Source organism: Oncorhynchus gorbuscha, linkage group LG06 (assembly GCF_021184085.1).
Source record: "Oncorhynchus gorbuscha isolate QuinsamMale2020 ecotype Even-year linkage group LG06, OgorEven_v1.0, whole genome shotgun sequence".
Classification (NCBI taxonomy): Eukaryota; Metazoa; Chordata; class Actinopteri; order Salmoniformes; family Salmonidae; genus Oncorhynchus; species Oncorhynchus gorbuscha.
Genome location: NC_060178.1, coordinates 74,527,657 through 74,545,366, shown reverse-complemented (window position 1 = coordinate 74,545,366; position 17,710 = coordinate 74,527,657). Strand labels below are relative to the sequence as shown.

Here is a 17,710-nt window from a genome sequence, read left to right as displayed (position 1 = left end):
AGAGGTAACTATGGGTCTTCCTTTCCTGTTGTAGTCCTCACGAGAGCCAGTTTCATCATAGCGCTTGATTGTTTTTGCAACTGCACTTGAAGAAACTTCCAAAGTTTTTGACATTTCCCAGATTTACTGATCTTCATGTCTGAAAGTAATGATGGACTGTTGTTTCTCTTTGCTTATTTGAGCTGTTCTTGTTTTAATATGGACTTGGTCTTTTACCAAATAGAGCTATCTTCTCTATATCACCCCTACCTTGTCACAACACAACTGATTGTCTCAAATGCTTTAAGAAGGAAATAAATTCCACATATTAACTTTACACATGTTAATTGAAATGCATTCCAGGTGACTACCTCATGAAGCTGGTTGAGAGAATGCCAAGAGTGTGCAAAGCTGTCATCAAGGCAAAGGGTGGCTACTTTGAAGAATCTCAAATATAAAATATATTTTGATTTGTTTAATACTTTTTTAGTTACTACATGATTCCATATGTGTTATTTCATAGTTTTGATGTATTCGATATTATTCTACAATGTAGAAAATAGTCCAAATAAAGTTTGTGTCCAAACTTTTGACTGGTACTGTATATTTAATAATTGGGAAACATAAATGTTCTTGCATTATTCAAGAGGACAATGCAGTGCAATGCAATCAATCAGTATGATTTCAGTCATAAAATGGTTAATGGAAACACCTGAAAGTATTGACAGTTGTTAAATACAGATTCTGGTTTTGAATAATATGCGATATGTACGTTTGTTGACAAGATGGAAGTGGTTATGTTTAAAAAAATACATTTTTTTACTGCTTTTGTAAATTTTGCCTATACACAATCCACCCACAATTATATCCACCACAAAAACAGCGACAGCATTTTTTTACTGCGACCTAACGTAGCATAATGTCCTAGGCTGAACAGTCAGTACCATTGAAAGTCTTTGAACTGCTGCAGGTGTCTTTTGACAAGTCCATTGCTGTTCATGGATGTGCCCTAATTCTCTCCTCCCCCTTGGGTTTGTGTACACTAGCGCCTAGTGTTCCCGTGTCCTTTACAAAGGTCAATTTGGCTGCTTTGGTTGGCCACACACTTCCTCCCTAACCAGCCTCAACCCCACACTGATCATCAGACACATCAGGGAACAGGCCAACCAGGGCCAACTGCATACAATGTATTTAATGGAGCTCTATTTGTGCATGCGCCGGTGTCAGTGTGAATTTTTGGTTTGTGTGTGTGTATTTGTGTGTGTTTGTATGTTCCGTGTGTGCGTGCGTGGATGCACAGGGAGGGGCGATGGACTCTGGCCACGGATGCATTCTGTTGGATGATATTACTAAAAGGAGCCGACATGTTACACAGCAGACATGGCGTAGCTTTGCCTTTCAGCTCAGCTCTCTGCCCCCGTGCCTGACAAGGCCTCAGGGATCACCCCAGTCCACAGCAAGGCGCAGAATAGCACTCGACATCTTTCACAGACGCTGCAAAGAACACAGCGACCTAAAAACCCAGCTCACAGAAAACCCTGCATTCCAAACAGAAGAGTCATCCATGTGTGAACACAGTGAACACACACTGAAATTCGATTATATCACCACTCTCCAATAATTTAGCAAGACTGTAAAATTGTTCCCTGTCGCCTGCAATGTGATGAGGGGGGGGTTTGTTATGGAACAGTAGAGTAAATATTTCGATAGGAGCGATCATCGTTGTTTCATGTGACGATCCTCAGCTGTCAGTTCTGCGGCTCGTCTGTCTCATTCTCTCTTTATCTGTGGGTGGTAGGATGCTGTGTCTGTTTGCCTGTGTGTTGGTGTGCGCCTGCCTGTCCAGTGGTATGTGTCTGCACACGCGCGTCTGTCTATCTGTGTGTATGTGTGTTTGTTTGTATTCCAGCCCCTTTCATTTTGTGCTTATGGTAATTATGCTCTGGCCTTAGTCACAAAATAGCTGGTTTGTAGAGGCTAATTAGATGAATGTCAAATGCAATCTTGGTAGCTAACCACCACAACCCTGCAGCTGTATGCTAACTTTAAACTTCATACAGACCTGCAGATGTCTAGTACTTGTCTGGGACTACCTGATATACCTGCTAACACGAGGCTACCTAGCTGAGCTATCGGTAACTACAATACAGCGTTAACCTTGGGCTAAATGATAACTAGGGCTCTTTGCCAACCTGGGGCCCCTTAGCTATGACCTGCTGACTCAGAAACATGAGCTGAACTGGACTCCTGACTGATCTTTGCCTGCAGCATCACCCTCTCACTGACTTTGAGGGCAAAAGTATAAATAGCACAAATATGCCGTTACTAACCCTTGGAATTCACCCCCCCCCCCAGCACTGTGGCAATTAGCCAGGCAGAACCTGCATCAGTCAGCAATGTGGTACCATATCCCAATGATGCATTAATGATTGTGGAAACATAACGCTATTTAATTAGAAAGCTTTATCAAATCAGATAACCTGTTCAAATTTTTGTCCAGCACATGTTGGGCACAATGCCCATCTGATTCAAAGTGATGGGAGAAATATAAACACATTAACACAGAATAAGAGCAAATGACCTAAGCAAGCTACTGTAGCCGCTGGCAAATGCAGTATTGAATAAAATAGATCATTGTGGACTGTGAACCTAAGGATGGTATTTGCTGTAGGGTTGTTCTGGGTTTGAGCATAAAGATTACATTTTCTAAACCAGAAACTATCAGTTCTAGTTTAGAAAATAACGGGACAATACTTATGCAATGCATTTTTTCTACTGGAAATGTTGTACAGTGTATGAGCTTTTATTTAAATTTGAAGGTAGTAGTAAATATGAATATACTGTATTTGAATGGAAATATATTCCCTTGGATATGTAACATGAGTATTGACTGGGTTTGGAAATGTGAGTCAATGTGGGTGGGAGGATTTATTTTCTGGGATCTGGATTGGAAATTAATTACAAGGGTTAGGAATGGCACATTTGTGCTATTTATTCTTTTGCCCTCCAAGTCAGCATGAGGTTGATGCTGCAGGCAAAGATCAGTCAGGAGTCCAGGTCAGCTCAGCTCATGTTTCTGAGTCAGCAGGTCATAGTGCAGGTAGCTGCAGGTCATAGTGCATTCGGAAAGTATCCAGACCCCTTCACTTTTACCCACATTTTGTTACATTACAGCCTTATTCTGAAAATGTGATTTTCTTCTCATCAATCTACACACAATACCCCATAATGACAAAGCAAAAACATACCTTATTTACATTTATGTAAATACCTTATTAACATAAATATTCAGACCCTTTGCTAAGAGACTCGAATTTGAGCTCAGGTGCATCCTGTTTCTATTGATCCCCCTTGAGATGTTTATACAACCTAATTGGAGTCCACCTGTGATAAATTAAATTGATTGGACATGATTTGGAAAGGCACACACCTGTCTATGTAAGGTCCCAAAGTTGGCAGTGCATGTCAGAGCAATAACCAAGTCATGAGGTCGAAGAAATTGTCCGTAGAGCTCCGAGACGATTCTGTAAAGGCACAAATCTGGGTAAGGGTACCAAACAATTTTGATACCCTTACCCAGACCTGTACCTCTGCAGAATCCTCTCGGAGCACTACGGACAATTCCGTTGAAGGTCCCAAGAACACAGTAGCCAACATCATTCTTAAATGGAAGAAGTTTGGAACCATCAAGACTCTTTCTACAGCTGGCCCCCGGCTAAACTGAACAATCGGGGGAGAAGGGGCTTGGTCAGGGACGTGACCAAGAACCCAATGGTCACTCTGACAGAGCTCCAGAGTTCCTCTGTGGAGATGGGAAAACCTTCCAGAAGGAAAACCATCTCTGCAACACTCCACCATTCAGGCCTTTATGGTAGAGTGGCCAGACAGAAGCCAATCCTCAGTAAAAGGCACATGACAGCCCGCATTGAGTTTGCCAATAGGCACCTGAAGGACTATCAGACCATGGGAAACAAGATTCTCTGGTCTGATGAAACTAAGATTTAACTATTTGGCCTGAATGCCAAGATTCACGTTTGGAGGAAACCTGGAACCATCCGTACTGTGAAGAATGGTGGTGAGAGCATCATGCTGTTGGGATGTTTTTCAGGAACAGGGACTGGGAGACTAGTCAAGATTGAGGAAAAGATGAATGGAGCAAAGTATAGAGAGATCCTTGATGAAAAGCTGCCCCAAAGCGCCCAGGACCTCGGTTCACCTTCCAACAGGACAACGACCCCAAGCACACAGCCAAGACAACGCAGGAGTGACTTCAAGACAAGTCTCTGAATGTCCTTGTGTAGCCCAGCCAGAGCCCAGACTTGAACCTGATCTAACATCTCTGGAGAGACCTGAAAATGGCTGTGCAGCAACGTAATCACTGACAAAGGTGCTCAACAAAGTAAGGTAAAGGGTCAGAATATTTATGTCAATATGATATTTCAGTTTTTTATTTTAATGCATGTTTTTACTTTGTCATTATGGGATATTGTGGGTAGATTGATGGAGGGAAAAAAATATAGGCTGTAATGTAACAAAAAGAGGGAAAAGTCAAGGTGTCTGAATACTTTCTGAATGCACTGTAGCTAAGGAGCCCCAAGTTGGCAGAGAGCAGTAGTTATCATTTAGCCCCAGGTTAATACTGTATTTTTGTTACCAATAGCTCAGATAGGTATCCTCATGTTATTCGTTATATCAATATCAGACAAGTGGTAAACTGCTGTAGGTCTGTATAAAGCTTAAAGTTAGCAAACAGCTGCAGGGTTGTTGTGGTTAGCTACCAAGATTGCATGGGTCATTTATCTAATAAGCCTCTACAAACAAGCTATTTTGTGACTAAGCATTCTTTTAAAATGTTTTCTGAAAAGAACATGAGTTTTACTGCTGTGCTGTTCTGATGTGTAATAGTATCTATCTTTGTGTTTGTTGTGTGTGTGCATCTGATTTACACATGTTTGTATTTGTTTGTGTGTGTTGGGTATATAGCCGCTCTGCACTGTATTTTACAGGTTAAGTAGGTTATGCTTTTTGTATGTAATTTCAGACCCTGGGGGGGGGGGGGGTCTATCAGATCATCTCGTTTCCATCAGATTGAGCCAGACATTTGCTGAACCTTCACCTAAATGTTATTTTTCTTCCTCACTAATACAGACAATTGACTGTGTTTTGCTCGGGTGCTTTTTTCTTCTTCCAATGGCTGGCGTTTACCATGGTTATTCAAGATATGAGTGTTTTAGGAAATATGTCTAAAAACAGCAGTAGAGCTGTGTGTGGGTCAAATGAGACAGGATGGTTTGTCTGCCATCTAGTGGACAAAGTGGCTCAAGCTTTTCTGTTGCCAGTTCATCCCAACATTATTCTGGACAACTGTTGGTGTCTTCAAGTTGCTTGTAGTTCTTAATTGCACATATTCCCGTTGTGAGTGACCATACTGTTAAATGATCTGTGTTTCTTAATTTAGTTGCTTGCAAGTGTCCATTGCTCTGTGTTTCTACAAGCGTAGTGCACTTCACCAAATAAGCAAAGTAACACTTGCTTGCTAAGAGTCTCTGATTTACACTTGCCTTCAAATCAAATCACATTTTATTGGTCACATACACATATTTATCAGATGGTATTGCGAAATGTAGCGAAATGCTTGTGTAGAATAATACAAACAAATTCAACAATCAAAACAGACCTTTGGACATAAACATACCTCCGCAGAACCGCTACAATATACTTCACAAATAAAACTCTGCGAAACAACTAACTCAGGACACTAAAGAAGCTCTCTCTGAGCAACAAACACAGAATACAGGACATAACCATACACTCTCTCTCAGCAACAACCAACACAGGACATACTAATCATCTCCCTTCTGAGCAACAGAACACTGGCTTATATAGCTGGAGAAGGAGTCTGTAATGGGATACAGCTGTATCCTGATGAGGGGGCGGGATCAGCTACAATTAGCAATGGGACCAACCAATCAGCTGCTTGGGGGAATTTCAAACCGCCATCCTGAAACACACACATACAAACAAAACGACAACACAGAAACTGAGGAACGTAACACTCAAGAAATGTGGTTTCCACTTTGCACAAAGTCCAGTGTAGTTCCTTGAGTGCCGCCGTGGTATATGCTTGCACTATTGTAAAGTGGTTGTTCCACTGGATGTCATAAGGTGAATCCAATTTGTAAGGGGAATATATGCTTGAGGGGAATATACACAGCAGTGACTATAACTGAAGATAATTCTCTTGGGAGGTAATAAGGTTGACATTTGATTGTGAAATATTCTCGGTCGGGTGAACAAAAGGACTTGAGTTCCTCTACGTTATCACAATCACACCATGAGTAGTTACTCATGAAAAACACCACCGCCTTGCTTCTTCCCGGAGAGTTCTTTATTCCTGTCTGCGCGATGTACTGAGAACCCAGCTGGATGTCCTGAGTAGACAGGGACACATAGCATAATGATTCTAACAACCTAAGAGCTTGTTGCTGCATTATTATTATTATTTATTTATTTATTGAATTTTTTACCCCTTTTCCTCCCCAATTACATGGTATCCAATTGTTGTAGTAGCTACTATCTTGTCTCATCGCTACAACTCCCGTACGGGCTCGGGAGAGACGAAGGTTGAAAGTCATGCGTCCTCCGATACACAACCCAACCAGCCGTACTGCTTCTTAACACAGCGCACATCCAACCCGGAAGCCAGCCGCACCAATGTGCCGGAGGAAACACCGTGTACCTGGCAACCTTGGTTAGCGCTCACTGCGCCCGGCCCACAGGAGTCGCTGGTGCGCGATGAGACAAGGACATCCCTACCGACCAAGCCCTCCATAACCACGCTAGGCCAATTGTGCATCGCCCCACAGACCTGCCGGTCGGTTACGACAGAGCCTGGGCGCGAACCCAGGGACTCTGATGGTACAGCTCCCTTAACCACTGCGCCACCCGGGAGGCCCTGTTGCTGCATTATTACACCCACTGTGAACCTATGGATGGTATTTGCTGTAGGAGGAAGCACATGGATGTTCTGGGCTTGAGCATAAAAGTTAACTTTTCTAAACCGGAAAGTATCAGTTCATGTTTAGAATATAATGAGGTAATATTTATGCAAATACATTTTTTTCTACTGGATATGTTGTATAAGAACTGTATTTTAATTTGAAAGTGGTAGTAAATATAAATATATTTTAAAGTAACTGTATTCCCTTGGATATGTAAATAAGTATTGCTTGGGTTATGAGTCAATGTGGGTGGAAGGATTTATTTTCTGGGATCTGGAGTGGAAATTCATTCCATGGGTTAAGAAATGGCACATTAGTGCTATTTATACTTTTGCCTTCAAAGTCAGTGTGAGGTTGATGCTGCAGGCAAAGATCAATCAGGAGTCCAGTTCACCTCATGTTTCTGAGTCAGCAGGTCATAGCTAAGGGGCCCCAGGTTGGCAGAGAGCCCTAGTTATCATGTATCCCCAGGTTAACACTGTACTCTAGTTACTGGTAACTCAGATAGGTAGCTTCATGTTAGCCGGTATATCAGCCTGAGACAAGCGATAGACAGCTGCAGGTATAGATGAAGCTAAAAGTTATCAAACAGCTGCAGGGTTGTGGTGGTTAGCTACCAAGATTGCATGGGTCATTTATCTAATAAGCCTATACAAGCAAGATATTTTGTGATTAAGCATTCTTTTCAGATGTTTTCTGAATATATTATGAGTTTCACTGCTGTGCTGTTCTGATGTATATCAGTATCTCTGTGCTTGCTGTGTGTATGTGTGTGTGCGTTCATCTGATTTACACGTGTATTTGTTTGTGTGTGTTGGGGATATATCCGCTCTGCACTGTATTATACAGGTTAAGTAGGTTATGTTTGTTTTTATTTCATTTCAGACTCTGGGGGATCTATCAAATCAACTCTTGTTTCCATCCAGACAGTTATTTGCTGAACATTCACCCAAATGCTCTTTTTCAACATGAACACCCTCACTAATACAGACTTTGACACTTTACGTTGTTTTGCTTGTGTGCTCCCCCCCCCCCAATGGCTGGCACTTACCCTGGCTATACAAGATATGAGTGTTTTAGGAAACACGTCTAAAAACAGCTGTAGAGCTGTGGGCCAAATGAGACAGGATGTTTTTTTCTGCCATCTAGTGGACAAAGGGGCGCAAGCTTTTCTTTTGCCAGTTCCTACCGACATTATTCTGGACAACTGTTGAATTCACCATGTCCAATGACGCAGCTGGTGCAAAATTGTGTTCTGTAGATTTTGAGATTTTTGGCCATGTCCAAGGTTGGTGTCTTCAAGTTGCTTGTAATTATTAATTGCACAGTATTCCCGTCGTGAGTGACCATACTGTAAAATGATCTGTGTTTCTTAATTTAGGTTCTTGCAAGTGTCCATTGCTCTGTGTTTTTATAAGCGTACTGCATTTCACTAAATAAGCAAAGTAACACTTGCTTGTTAAAAGTCTCTGATTTACACTTGCCTTCAATTCCGCATAGCCTACAGGTTCTAACAACCTAAGAGCTTGCTACTGCATTATTACACCCACATTCTGTTTACAATCCTGCAGTTAGTTATTCGTTTACACCCACAGAACTCTTAGTACAGTCAATATGGAACCTATCATCATAAGTGAAGACTCAGTCAACTGTATAAGCTAATAAGTGACATAGCCTATTACATTTGTCAGTAATCACGTTTTCTCTGTTTCTTGTAGGGGTCTGTTTCAGAATGGTACGTTTCTCCCACAAGACCCTATAGCTGAATTTCAGTCAAATGAAAATAATACAAATTCTACTCTGCTATATTAAGTGCCCACCTCTCGCACTTTCACAGAGGAGATGCCAACCAACAGTATAGTGCCTAGTGATATCACTCATGCCTGTATGAATCATCTTCATTGCTCTCTCTCTCTCTCATCTTCTCTACAGTACACAGAAAAGGAGGGTCTGAGACTGGGTCTGTGTGGCTGGGTAAAGAACACCAACAAGGGCACTGTGGTCGGACAGGTTCAGGGGCCTGCAGACATGATCTGTGAGATGTAAGTCCTATACCACTATCTACTGCATTGAAAAAACACTCCATGCTAACCAACGTACTGAACGCAGGAAAAGCTCCACAGAGTGAAAGACAGTAGGAACAACAGCAAACTAATACTAAAGACAAAAACAATGCAGCAGCGGAGAACAGAGCTGGGGACCGACAGATATAGGGGAGGAAATGAACAGGTGATAAGTGACTCCAGGAGAACAGAGCTGGGGACTGACAGATATAGGGGAGGAAATGAACAGGTGATAAGTGACTCCAGGTGAGTCCACTAACGCTGATGCGCGTGATGAGGGAAGGCAGGTGTGCATGATGGATGGCAGGTGTGCATGATGGAAGGCAGGTGTGCATGATGGAAGGCAGGTGTGCATGATGCAGGCAACCTGGCGCCTTCAAGCGCCAGGGGGAGGGAAGAGCGGGAGCAGATGTGACACAAACTGTGGGAAGCATTGGAGACAACATGGGCCAGCATCCCTGTGGAACGCAACTCAATATTAGGAAAGTGTCCCTAATGTTTGGTATACTCAGTATATATTTCCATACTATGATGTTGGAATAATACTGTGAAATTGTGAAAATGATGATAATGCAATTTTAGTGTAAGAGCCTGTTTTGGTGGGATGGAGTTTTAGCCTGCCTGGTGACATCACCACTATAAGTTAATATACCAATAATAAAGAGACTTTCAAACCTCTGCCAATAACAGATAGGGATCTGTAACCTGAAAACTTCTATTAGGCTCATCCAATTAGGCACCTAACTCAAACCACTCCCAGACTGTCCAAGCAAATTCTTGCTTGAGAAATTGCTATTTGCTAAGACCATTTTGACCATTTTAATTGAACAAAATAACAGTAAGGTACTTAATTGTTACCCAGAAATGATTTGATCTTGAAATTTAAAAAAAATGGCTGCATTGGGCCTTTAATCAGTGCTTGACTTGGGCAGGAGCTCACTTGAGCTTTTCTACTGCTTGAGTTCCTATTCCACTTATAGAATATGAGCTAAAAAGTATTGTGGAGCTCCTGCACCTAAATCTAAACAGTACCAGCACCCATAATGAATATCGGCACGTATTTCAGTCCAAGTCAAGCACTGCCTTTAATGTTTTTCTCTTAATATACCAGCAGATGGCACTATTACCCTGCATAGACCAGTTCCAACATTCCATAGTCGTGTTATAGTCGTGTTATAGAACTATACTCAATAGAATTTAGACTTTTTGGAGTCACACTTCACTCAGTGATTGTTTTTACAATCCTCACAATCCTCGCGTCTGTCTAGCCCCATAGATATGATTGGCTTTATTTTCATCTGTTCTTTTTGGGCAGGGCAATCACAGACCACTGCTGGCACATTCTGTAATGATGAGATATTGTTTTGGCATAGCCTCCCACTAGAACGTCCTGATACATTCAGTTTCTCTGGGAGAGAAATATCACACGATTCAAACTACATTTTCCTTCCAAGTTAAGTGCTATTATCCAGACCTATTATTTTGACTGATCTTTTGTGTGTTGGTGTGATATGAGCTGTTAATTGTTGTTGTTGTTGGTGTTGGCTCACACGTAAGCTGATTACTATGGCTAATGTGTTTCTTATTGTCAGAGTTTGTCACAAATGTTCCCTTTGAGAGTCCGTTTGGGGAGGTGACGGAAACCTTCGACTGTCTGCTCTAATTCTCTTTTTCTACATTTTCTTCTTTCTCCTCTCTCAGCATTGCTCTCTACCTCTCTCTCGCTTTCTCTGGCTCTCTTGCTGGCCAGGGACTGAGTTTCTTGGTAGAGATAATCTCACCGACAGGACCGGGGTCCGGGGGTGGGTCTCTCATCCAGATGTGAATCTGATGTCATCGGGGTGGAAGCAGGTCACAGAGATTACATCATAATCTCAAGTGTGTTCCACAGAGAGCTATGAGAGGCTGCTCCAAACACCCACCCTGCCGCACACCCTCTCTAATGCTTACTGTATCTCATCACTACGCCCAGAAATTCTTGTAACTAAACACACACACACACGCACCCGCACACACACACACACACACACACACACACACACACACACACACACACACACACACACACACACACACACACACACACACACACACACACACACACACACACACACACACACACACACACACACACACACACACACACACACACACGTTGTTGATACACTGTAGGAGACAAAGTTTTCACAGATCAAAATGATTTTCGTTTTTAGTTAACGCCAGTCTTTCAAGACCTCTGTCAATGTGAGCCAAAACCGAGCGTTTACATCTTTTCTCACTCTTAAAGGTTAATTGGTGTAGAGCACACTCTTTGGAAATGCCAAGCCTTCACAGATCACACCTACCCCTTCATGAGGGATACACATTGCTGTGGGTGTGTGCGTGCATGTGTTTGTGTGTTGTTTTCTTTTACGTCAAGCACAATAGTGTAACGGCTGATCCTGTTTCTCCATAGACAGTTGTAGCAGAAAAAAACAGAACAGTGTCTTTGGGACTCAGCAGGGGTCATCTCTTCCTGAGCTCAGCTCTGTTGAGTGTTCTGGATACCTCAATCTGTAGACATGGGATCATTGAGAATGCAAACTAAACCCTGGTGCCTACTCACAAGGTCCAGCTGTGCATGCTGCTATGGTAACAGTGTCATTCCTGGGCCATAAAACCTCTATTTACAGAGCCCTAATGGAATTATCCCCAATTTACTCTGTCTGGTCAGGAGAGAGAGAGTGGTTTGGCCAGTATCAGTCGGCTTTTGTGTTCCCTAATATGACATGATTTCCTTCTTAATTGTTATTTTAGGCCACAGAATTCTGGGTGGATGGATGAACTCGCCCTGCTATTGGGCCCAGATCATATCTGCATGACTGCTGCATCCATCCCTATTGAGATAATTCAACCAGCCATACAGCTACAATGTATTCTACTCAAATCATTAACAAGACTATTTCTTTAACAAATAGGTTGACAAATAATCATGTCTGAAGCTATTGGACAGTATGCAGCTGAGCTCCTGCATTGAATTAGAGTTTTTGATTTTCTCTGAAGCTAATACCCAGTACCCCCGGCGGCCGGTAGCCTGGCGGTTGAGAGTGTTGGGCCAGTAACCAAATCGTCTGGGTCGAATCGCTGAGCCGACTAGGTGAAAAATCTTTCTGTGCTCCTCCTGTAAATCGCTCTGGATAAGAGCATTTGCAAAATGGCTGAAATGTACCCACCCACATACCTGCATTTGGCCTTTTTTCCCTCATTTTCTACTGCTCTTTCCCTATCCTACTCTGTTCTGTATTTGGATCATATTGCTTATTGGTATGTCACAAATAACTTATATGTATAGAACAGCGAAACCACCACTGAAATCAAGCTAGAAGTCCCCACCCGTTCATTCAGTTTCCAGCTAGCTGATGTAGGCTAGTAGTCTGCATCAGACAGGGAGCATACTGTTTTTATGTGTCACACACAGGGTTCTCTCATCCTTAAAATCAATCAAAGTCATCACAGAAAGCACATGTGTCCCTGGGTGTTTTGTAGACTTGGAGAAAGTGGATGGTGATTTAGTGCTCTGTATCAGTTGTACCATGTATGCAGCACTGTGGGACTGACCTGCTGCCTGCTATAACCAATATAGCTCTTCTCTCTCCTGAGTCGTGTGACCCAAATCAGAACAACTTCTGTGTAGGAAGAGACCTACAAACCACCACTAGGAGGGAGGGAGGGATGATTGTTCAAGAGAGTGAGGGAGAGTGACAGAGGGAGAGGAAATTAGAGAAAGCGAAAGGGAGAAACTGAGAGATGGATTAAGGGAGAGGGAGGGAGGGAGGGAGGGAGGGAGGGAGGGAGGGAGGGAGGGAGGGAGGGAGGGAGGGAGGGAGGGAGGGAGATTGAGTTAATCTATAAGGGAGTATGAGAGATGGGGATAGAATGAAAACAAGAGAGAGAGAGAAGCAGAGGGTGATGAGGGAGGATGATAAAGTAGTTAGATGGAGGCTGTAGGTGGCTGTAGGTGCCACTGTTTTCCACAAGGTCTCTGTCCATGGCGGCTGAGACCGCTGGTCAGCGAGTAGCACCGCGGGGACACAGATGGTCTGGATTCTGGCCCATTTAATCCCTCTTAGCCCTGTTTTGATGGAGCCCCAACTAAAGCCTTATTCATCTCTAAAGCTGTCTATAGGAATGTCACTACGCCCCCTATTCACTGCAGCTATGTGTAATGCACTGACTGCAGCTGTTGGGCTGATGACTGTTTGGGGACAGGGGTTTTCAGCCTATTATGAAGCTCAGACTGGCCCAGATGTTTCATTTTGACCTCCTCCAGCTCCAATGGTAAGATTTCCTCTGGAAGTGTTTTCTATAAAGCTGCTGTTTAGGATGCTTTATCTCTTGTGAACAAACATCCACCAATGTTTTGGTTCCCTTCCCCAGATCTGTGCCTCAAATACAATCCTCTATGGACAATTCCTTTGACCTCATGGCTTGGCTTTTGCTCTGACATGCACTGTCAACTGTGGGACCTTATATAGACAGGTGTCTGCCTTTCCAAATCATGTACAATCAATTACATTTACCACACATGAACACAAATCAAGTTGTAGAAACATCTCAAGGATGATCAATGGAAACAGGATGCACCTGAGCTCAACTTCGAGTCTTTTAGCAAAGGGTCTGAATACTTATGTAAAGGTGTTTCTAAAAACCTGGTTTTGCTCTGTCATAATGGTGTGTTGTGTGTAAATTATTGAGGATTTTTATTTATTTAATACATTTTAGAATAAGGCTGTAACGTAACAAAATGTGTAAAAAGTCAAGGGGTCTGAATACTTTCCAAAGACACTGTATACCCAGTGAAGGCAAATAACCTTGAATGTAATGTGGATTTTAGCAAACAACAGCTAACAAAAGCTAACACAGTCAAATAAAACTCTGAAATTACAGCTAACTAGCTCCCTTTAAATGCATTTTTAGCTATTTTGCATTGACATTCATGTCCACATTAATGATGCTGCATAATTTCACCTGGTCAGGAAAATAGCTAGCTGACACCCGACACCATTAACTATCTTTGCGAGGGGGAGATCGAATTCGCATTTTGCAACATTGCTTCCATTGTCTGATTGGCAAACTGCAAGTTTCATACAAAGCTGTGCTGTTGCAAACTAAATGCTAGCTAGAAGCAAGAGGAAATTGTGTTAAATACAAGCATGCACTCATAGATAAAAAGGGTCTCTAGATAGAACCTTTTGGTCAATTCAAATTTGAACTGCCATTCTGATTCAAAACTCAACTGCCATTCCATTATGGTGATGGAATGCAAATAGCCAACCAATAAGCATGTTATTTTTCAATTTATTAAGGTAAGCAAACTTTATGATTTAATTTAAATATATAAAACCAAAAGTCATATGGCAAACTATAGCTAGGCTAGATAAACAAAGTTGTATTTGAATTTGAGCACCATTTATAAGCTAACTTTGCCTTCTAGCTGCCTAGCTAGACAGGAAAAACTTAGGCTACTTTAATTAGCCACATTATAAGCTAGCAAGCTAACAAATAAACATTTTTTATTATGGAATATGGCAAATAGAGCTAGCTACTGACCCAGCCTGGCATTGGCAATTAGCTAATTGTTAATTTTATTTCAGTTGCAACGTATGTGTACTGTCTAATCAAATGTCCCAAAATTAAATGAAACAAATTAAATTAAAATAAAACCTAACCTAAAACCTTTAGCACACATTCATTTGCATCAAGCCTGTTTTGAGCATTTGGCCATAAATTCTCATCCACATCAAAGTGAATGTTGTTCATGCAACGTGTGAAATAACTTTTGGCATGGCGAATCCAAGCTTGACATTGGTCTGAATTGATGTCGTCGTATGCCTCATCCATGGCCAGAAGGAGGGTGGTAAAACTCATGGGGATGGCAATCGTATACCTTCCACCTCCCATTCCTCAAGTGGGTTAAGGAAAGGAGAGTATGGAGGCAGTTGACAATTGATCTTCTCAGATTGGGGTGAACTAATCGGGCGGCCTCTGCCATGGTAAGGCCTCTGTTTACCATATGATCAACAACGATGGCCCGGACTTCATTAGATACAACAGTTCCCGCCGTCTGCCTCCCTCTCTCTGATGTCCACTTCTTTGACGGGGCCCATGTCCACCTCTCTGAGGGGCCCCTTGTCCACCTCTCTGAGGGGCCCCTTGTCCATGAGCTATTTGATTTATTCTTCTCCCTTGCTGTCTATCCTACTCCATGTTGAAATAAAGTGCAAGTGTTTACACACACCCTTTTATATGGTGACAAATTGTGGTTGCCCCTATTTGAAATCAATTAGCAATAACAAGTGGTTATTATCTATGGTTATCATGTATCATACATGTCGTTTTATTTTATTTATTTTTTATTGAACCTTTATTTAACAAGGCAAGTCAGCTAAGAACAAATTCTTATTTACAATGATGGCCTTCACCGGCCAAACCCTAACCCGGGCCAATTGTGCGCCGCCCTATGGGACTCCTAATCAGGGCTGGTTGTTGATACAGCCTGGAATCAAATCAGGGTGTGTAGTGACACCTCTAGCGCTGAGATGCAGTGCCTTAGACCGCTGCGCCACTCTGGAGCCCATTAGGAGGCCACATTTAGATGTTCATACTTTACAAACACACGTTTTATTTCTGTAGTTCTCTAAATCCATACATAGTAGACAAACCAGTTAAAATCTATAGGTTTACCGAACGGTTAAGTGATTAACCATTAAGTGCAATTGGATTAAGTGATGGTCAAATGTATTTAAGCAAATGAGAAGAGAATCATATGAAATGTGCTGTGAGCATTGCATCGTGAAAGGTATTTTTAGATTAAATGACTAATTAGGTTTAGTTGAAAATATGCTTAAAGTTTTGATGATCTGTTTTGAGTTTTGTACTAAGAGTTGTTCAATATTACCACATACTTGTGAAAATAGTACCAAAGCGATACAAAAAAACAAAACTTGTAACCTTGGCAGAGTTTTGGAAGTCCAACTTCATTATAAACCATAGAGAGCCATTAGCCAGCCAGGCCCAGTTAAGATCTGCTCCAGATTGCTCTCCAGGAACAATGCAATGCCTTAGTTTATTCTGCAGCAGAACATTTGTTTTGAAACACATTGAATTCCTTCCCATACGCTGGTCTATGTTATCTCATTTCCTCAAGTGTGTGGGAAAAAGGAAATGTCCTTTCCTCTAGAGGCCTGGTCAGTCAGGCAGAGTGGGTGCAGTGGGTGGTGCTCACTCAGAGACCAGGCCATTATTATCAACCCACAATCACATGGTCAACGTTAGCTCTTGTTATAGGAGCTCTCTCGCTCTGTCTTTCTCTCTCTGTGACACACACCAGGTTTGTTTTCTTTTCATGTGCTTATTAGATCAGTTCACACAGTCATGTGCTTCTAAATTGGGATAATAATTCACTTATTAGGGGGTAGCTTTGCTTGACAGGTTCAACCTACGAGTCAAAAACATCAGTCCATCTATTACCAGGACAAGAAGAGCAAATGCTTTTAAAAAGGAAAATAGCCACAGACACATCATATAGTAGATAGACAACCCTCCTTATGCTCATACTATTTTGGGTTCAATCCTCCATTTTATTTAGCAGAGTGATGTCAGGGGAGATGAATATTTACCTGATGCAACGGGCGATTTAGAGCTAACCTCTAAGCCCTGTGATTGCTGTCAAATCAGCAGTCTGTGGGCTGTGTGCGACACGAGAGCAGAGCAGAGCAGAGAATGCAGATGGAGATGTTGCCTCATCCCTCTCTCTCTCCCTCCATTTCGCTCTCTGTCATTGAGGCGTTGTGACTGAACTCCCATCGCACCAGACCGTGCTTCAGGATGACCACATGTGGCGCACTGATCCTCTACAATCTCTCCACTAATCTACACAGACTAGGAAACAATGTAGCCCATATCGGCCATGCAGCGACTTGAGTGACAGGGCCTCAGTCTCCAGGGCTTGACCTACATGCTGTAGAGTAAGCATGTTGCCTGTTGCTCCTCACTGAGGCATGTCTCATGGTAAACTAAGGTTTAGACTTAAGACAGTGCTGAGTTATACAATTCAATTTACTTGATTATGTTTGTGTTGTGCTTTTCCCAAAGTCATTTGTCATAGAGAACAGTAGAGATGGTGCCAAGAAAAACTGCCTCCTATGCACTGTACCGAGGTTGGCTGGGGCTTGGACTCAGGCTATAGCTGAATCATTTGTCTTTGCTGACAGAGGTTAGGATCATGTTGCTGAACCATTTTCACCAGTGGGCTGAACAGAGGTTGAAGTTTTAGTGAATGCCCACAGCTGTTTATGACAAAAATTCCAGTTTTGCAAGGGATAGGAGGGACTATATTATAGTGGATACAGTCATTCTAGTGTCACCCCCAAGGGTTGGCCGGCTTTCTTAGAAAGCCTGCATTCCCTGTGTCTATCTGACATGTGACAAGCCTTATTTGGCCTAGGCACTGGTTGCTGAACAGAAGGGTCTCCAGAAAACCTCAGATTCCTTGCTATCTAGAGCGTGTTCAAACTCTCAAAGTTAATTTTAGCAATGGAATGTATGTTCCCAAGCTATAGAGAACATGGTTAGCTGTTGAGCTGATAAACAGATCATGTAGTAGCTTATATTAGAGAAAATAGCCAA

At 42.3% G+C, this 17,710-nt stretch overlaps 1 protein-coding gene across 4 annotated transcripts in view; it reads left to right on the top strand.

Annotated features, from left to right (window-relative positions):
- LOC124038320 (acylphosphatase-2-like) overlaps positions 1–17,710 on the top strand; it is a 78,934-nt gene that overhangs the window by 60,273 nt on the left and 951 nt on the right. For 2 of the 4 annotated variants that reach the window (XM_046354051.1, XM_046354053.1), the window contains exon 2: positions 8,913–9,022. In XM_046354051.1, the coding sequence (XP_046210007.1) occupies positions 8,913–9,022 (110 nt within the window). Of the gene's footprint in view, positions 1–8,136; positions 8,269–8,698; positions 8,716–8,912; positions 9,023–17,710 lie in introns of those variants that run through there. The other 2 variants (XM_046354052.1, XM_046354054.1) reach the window with 2 other exon arrangements.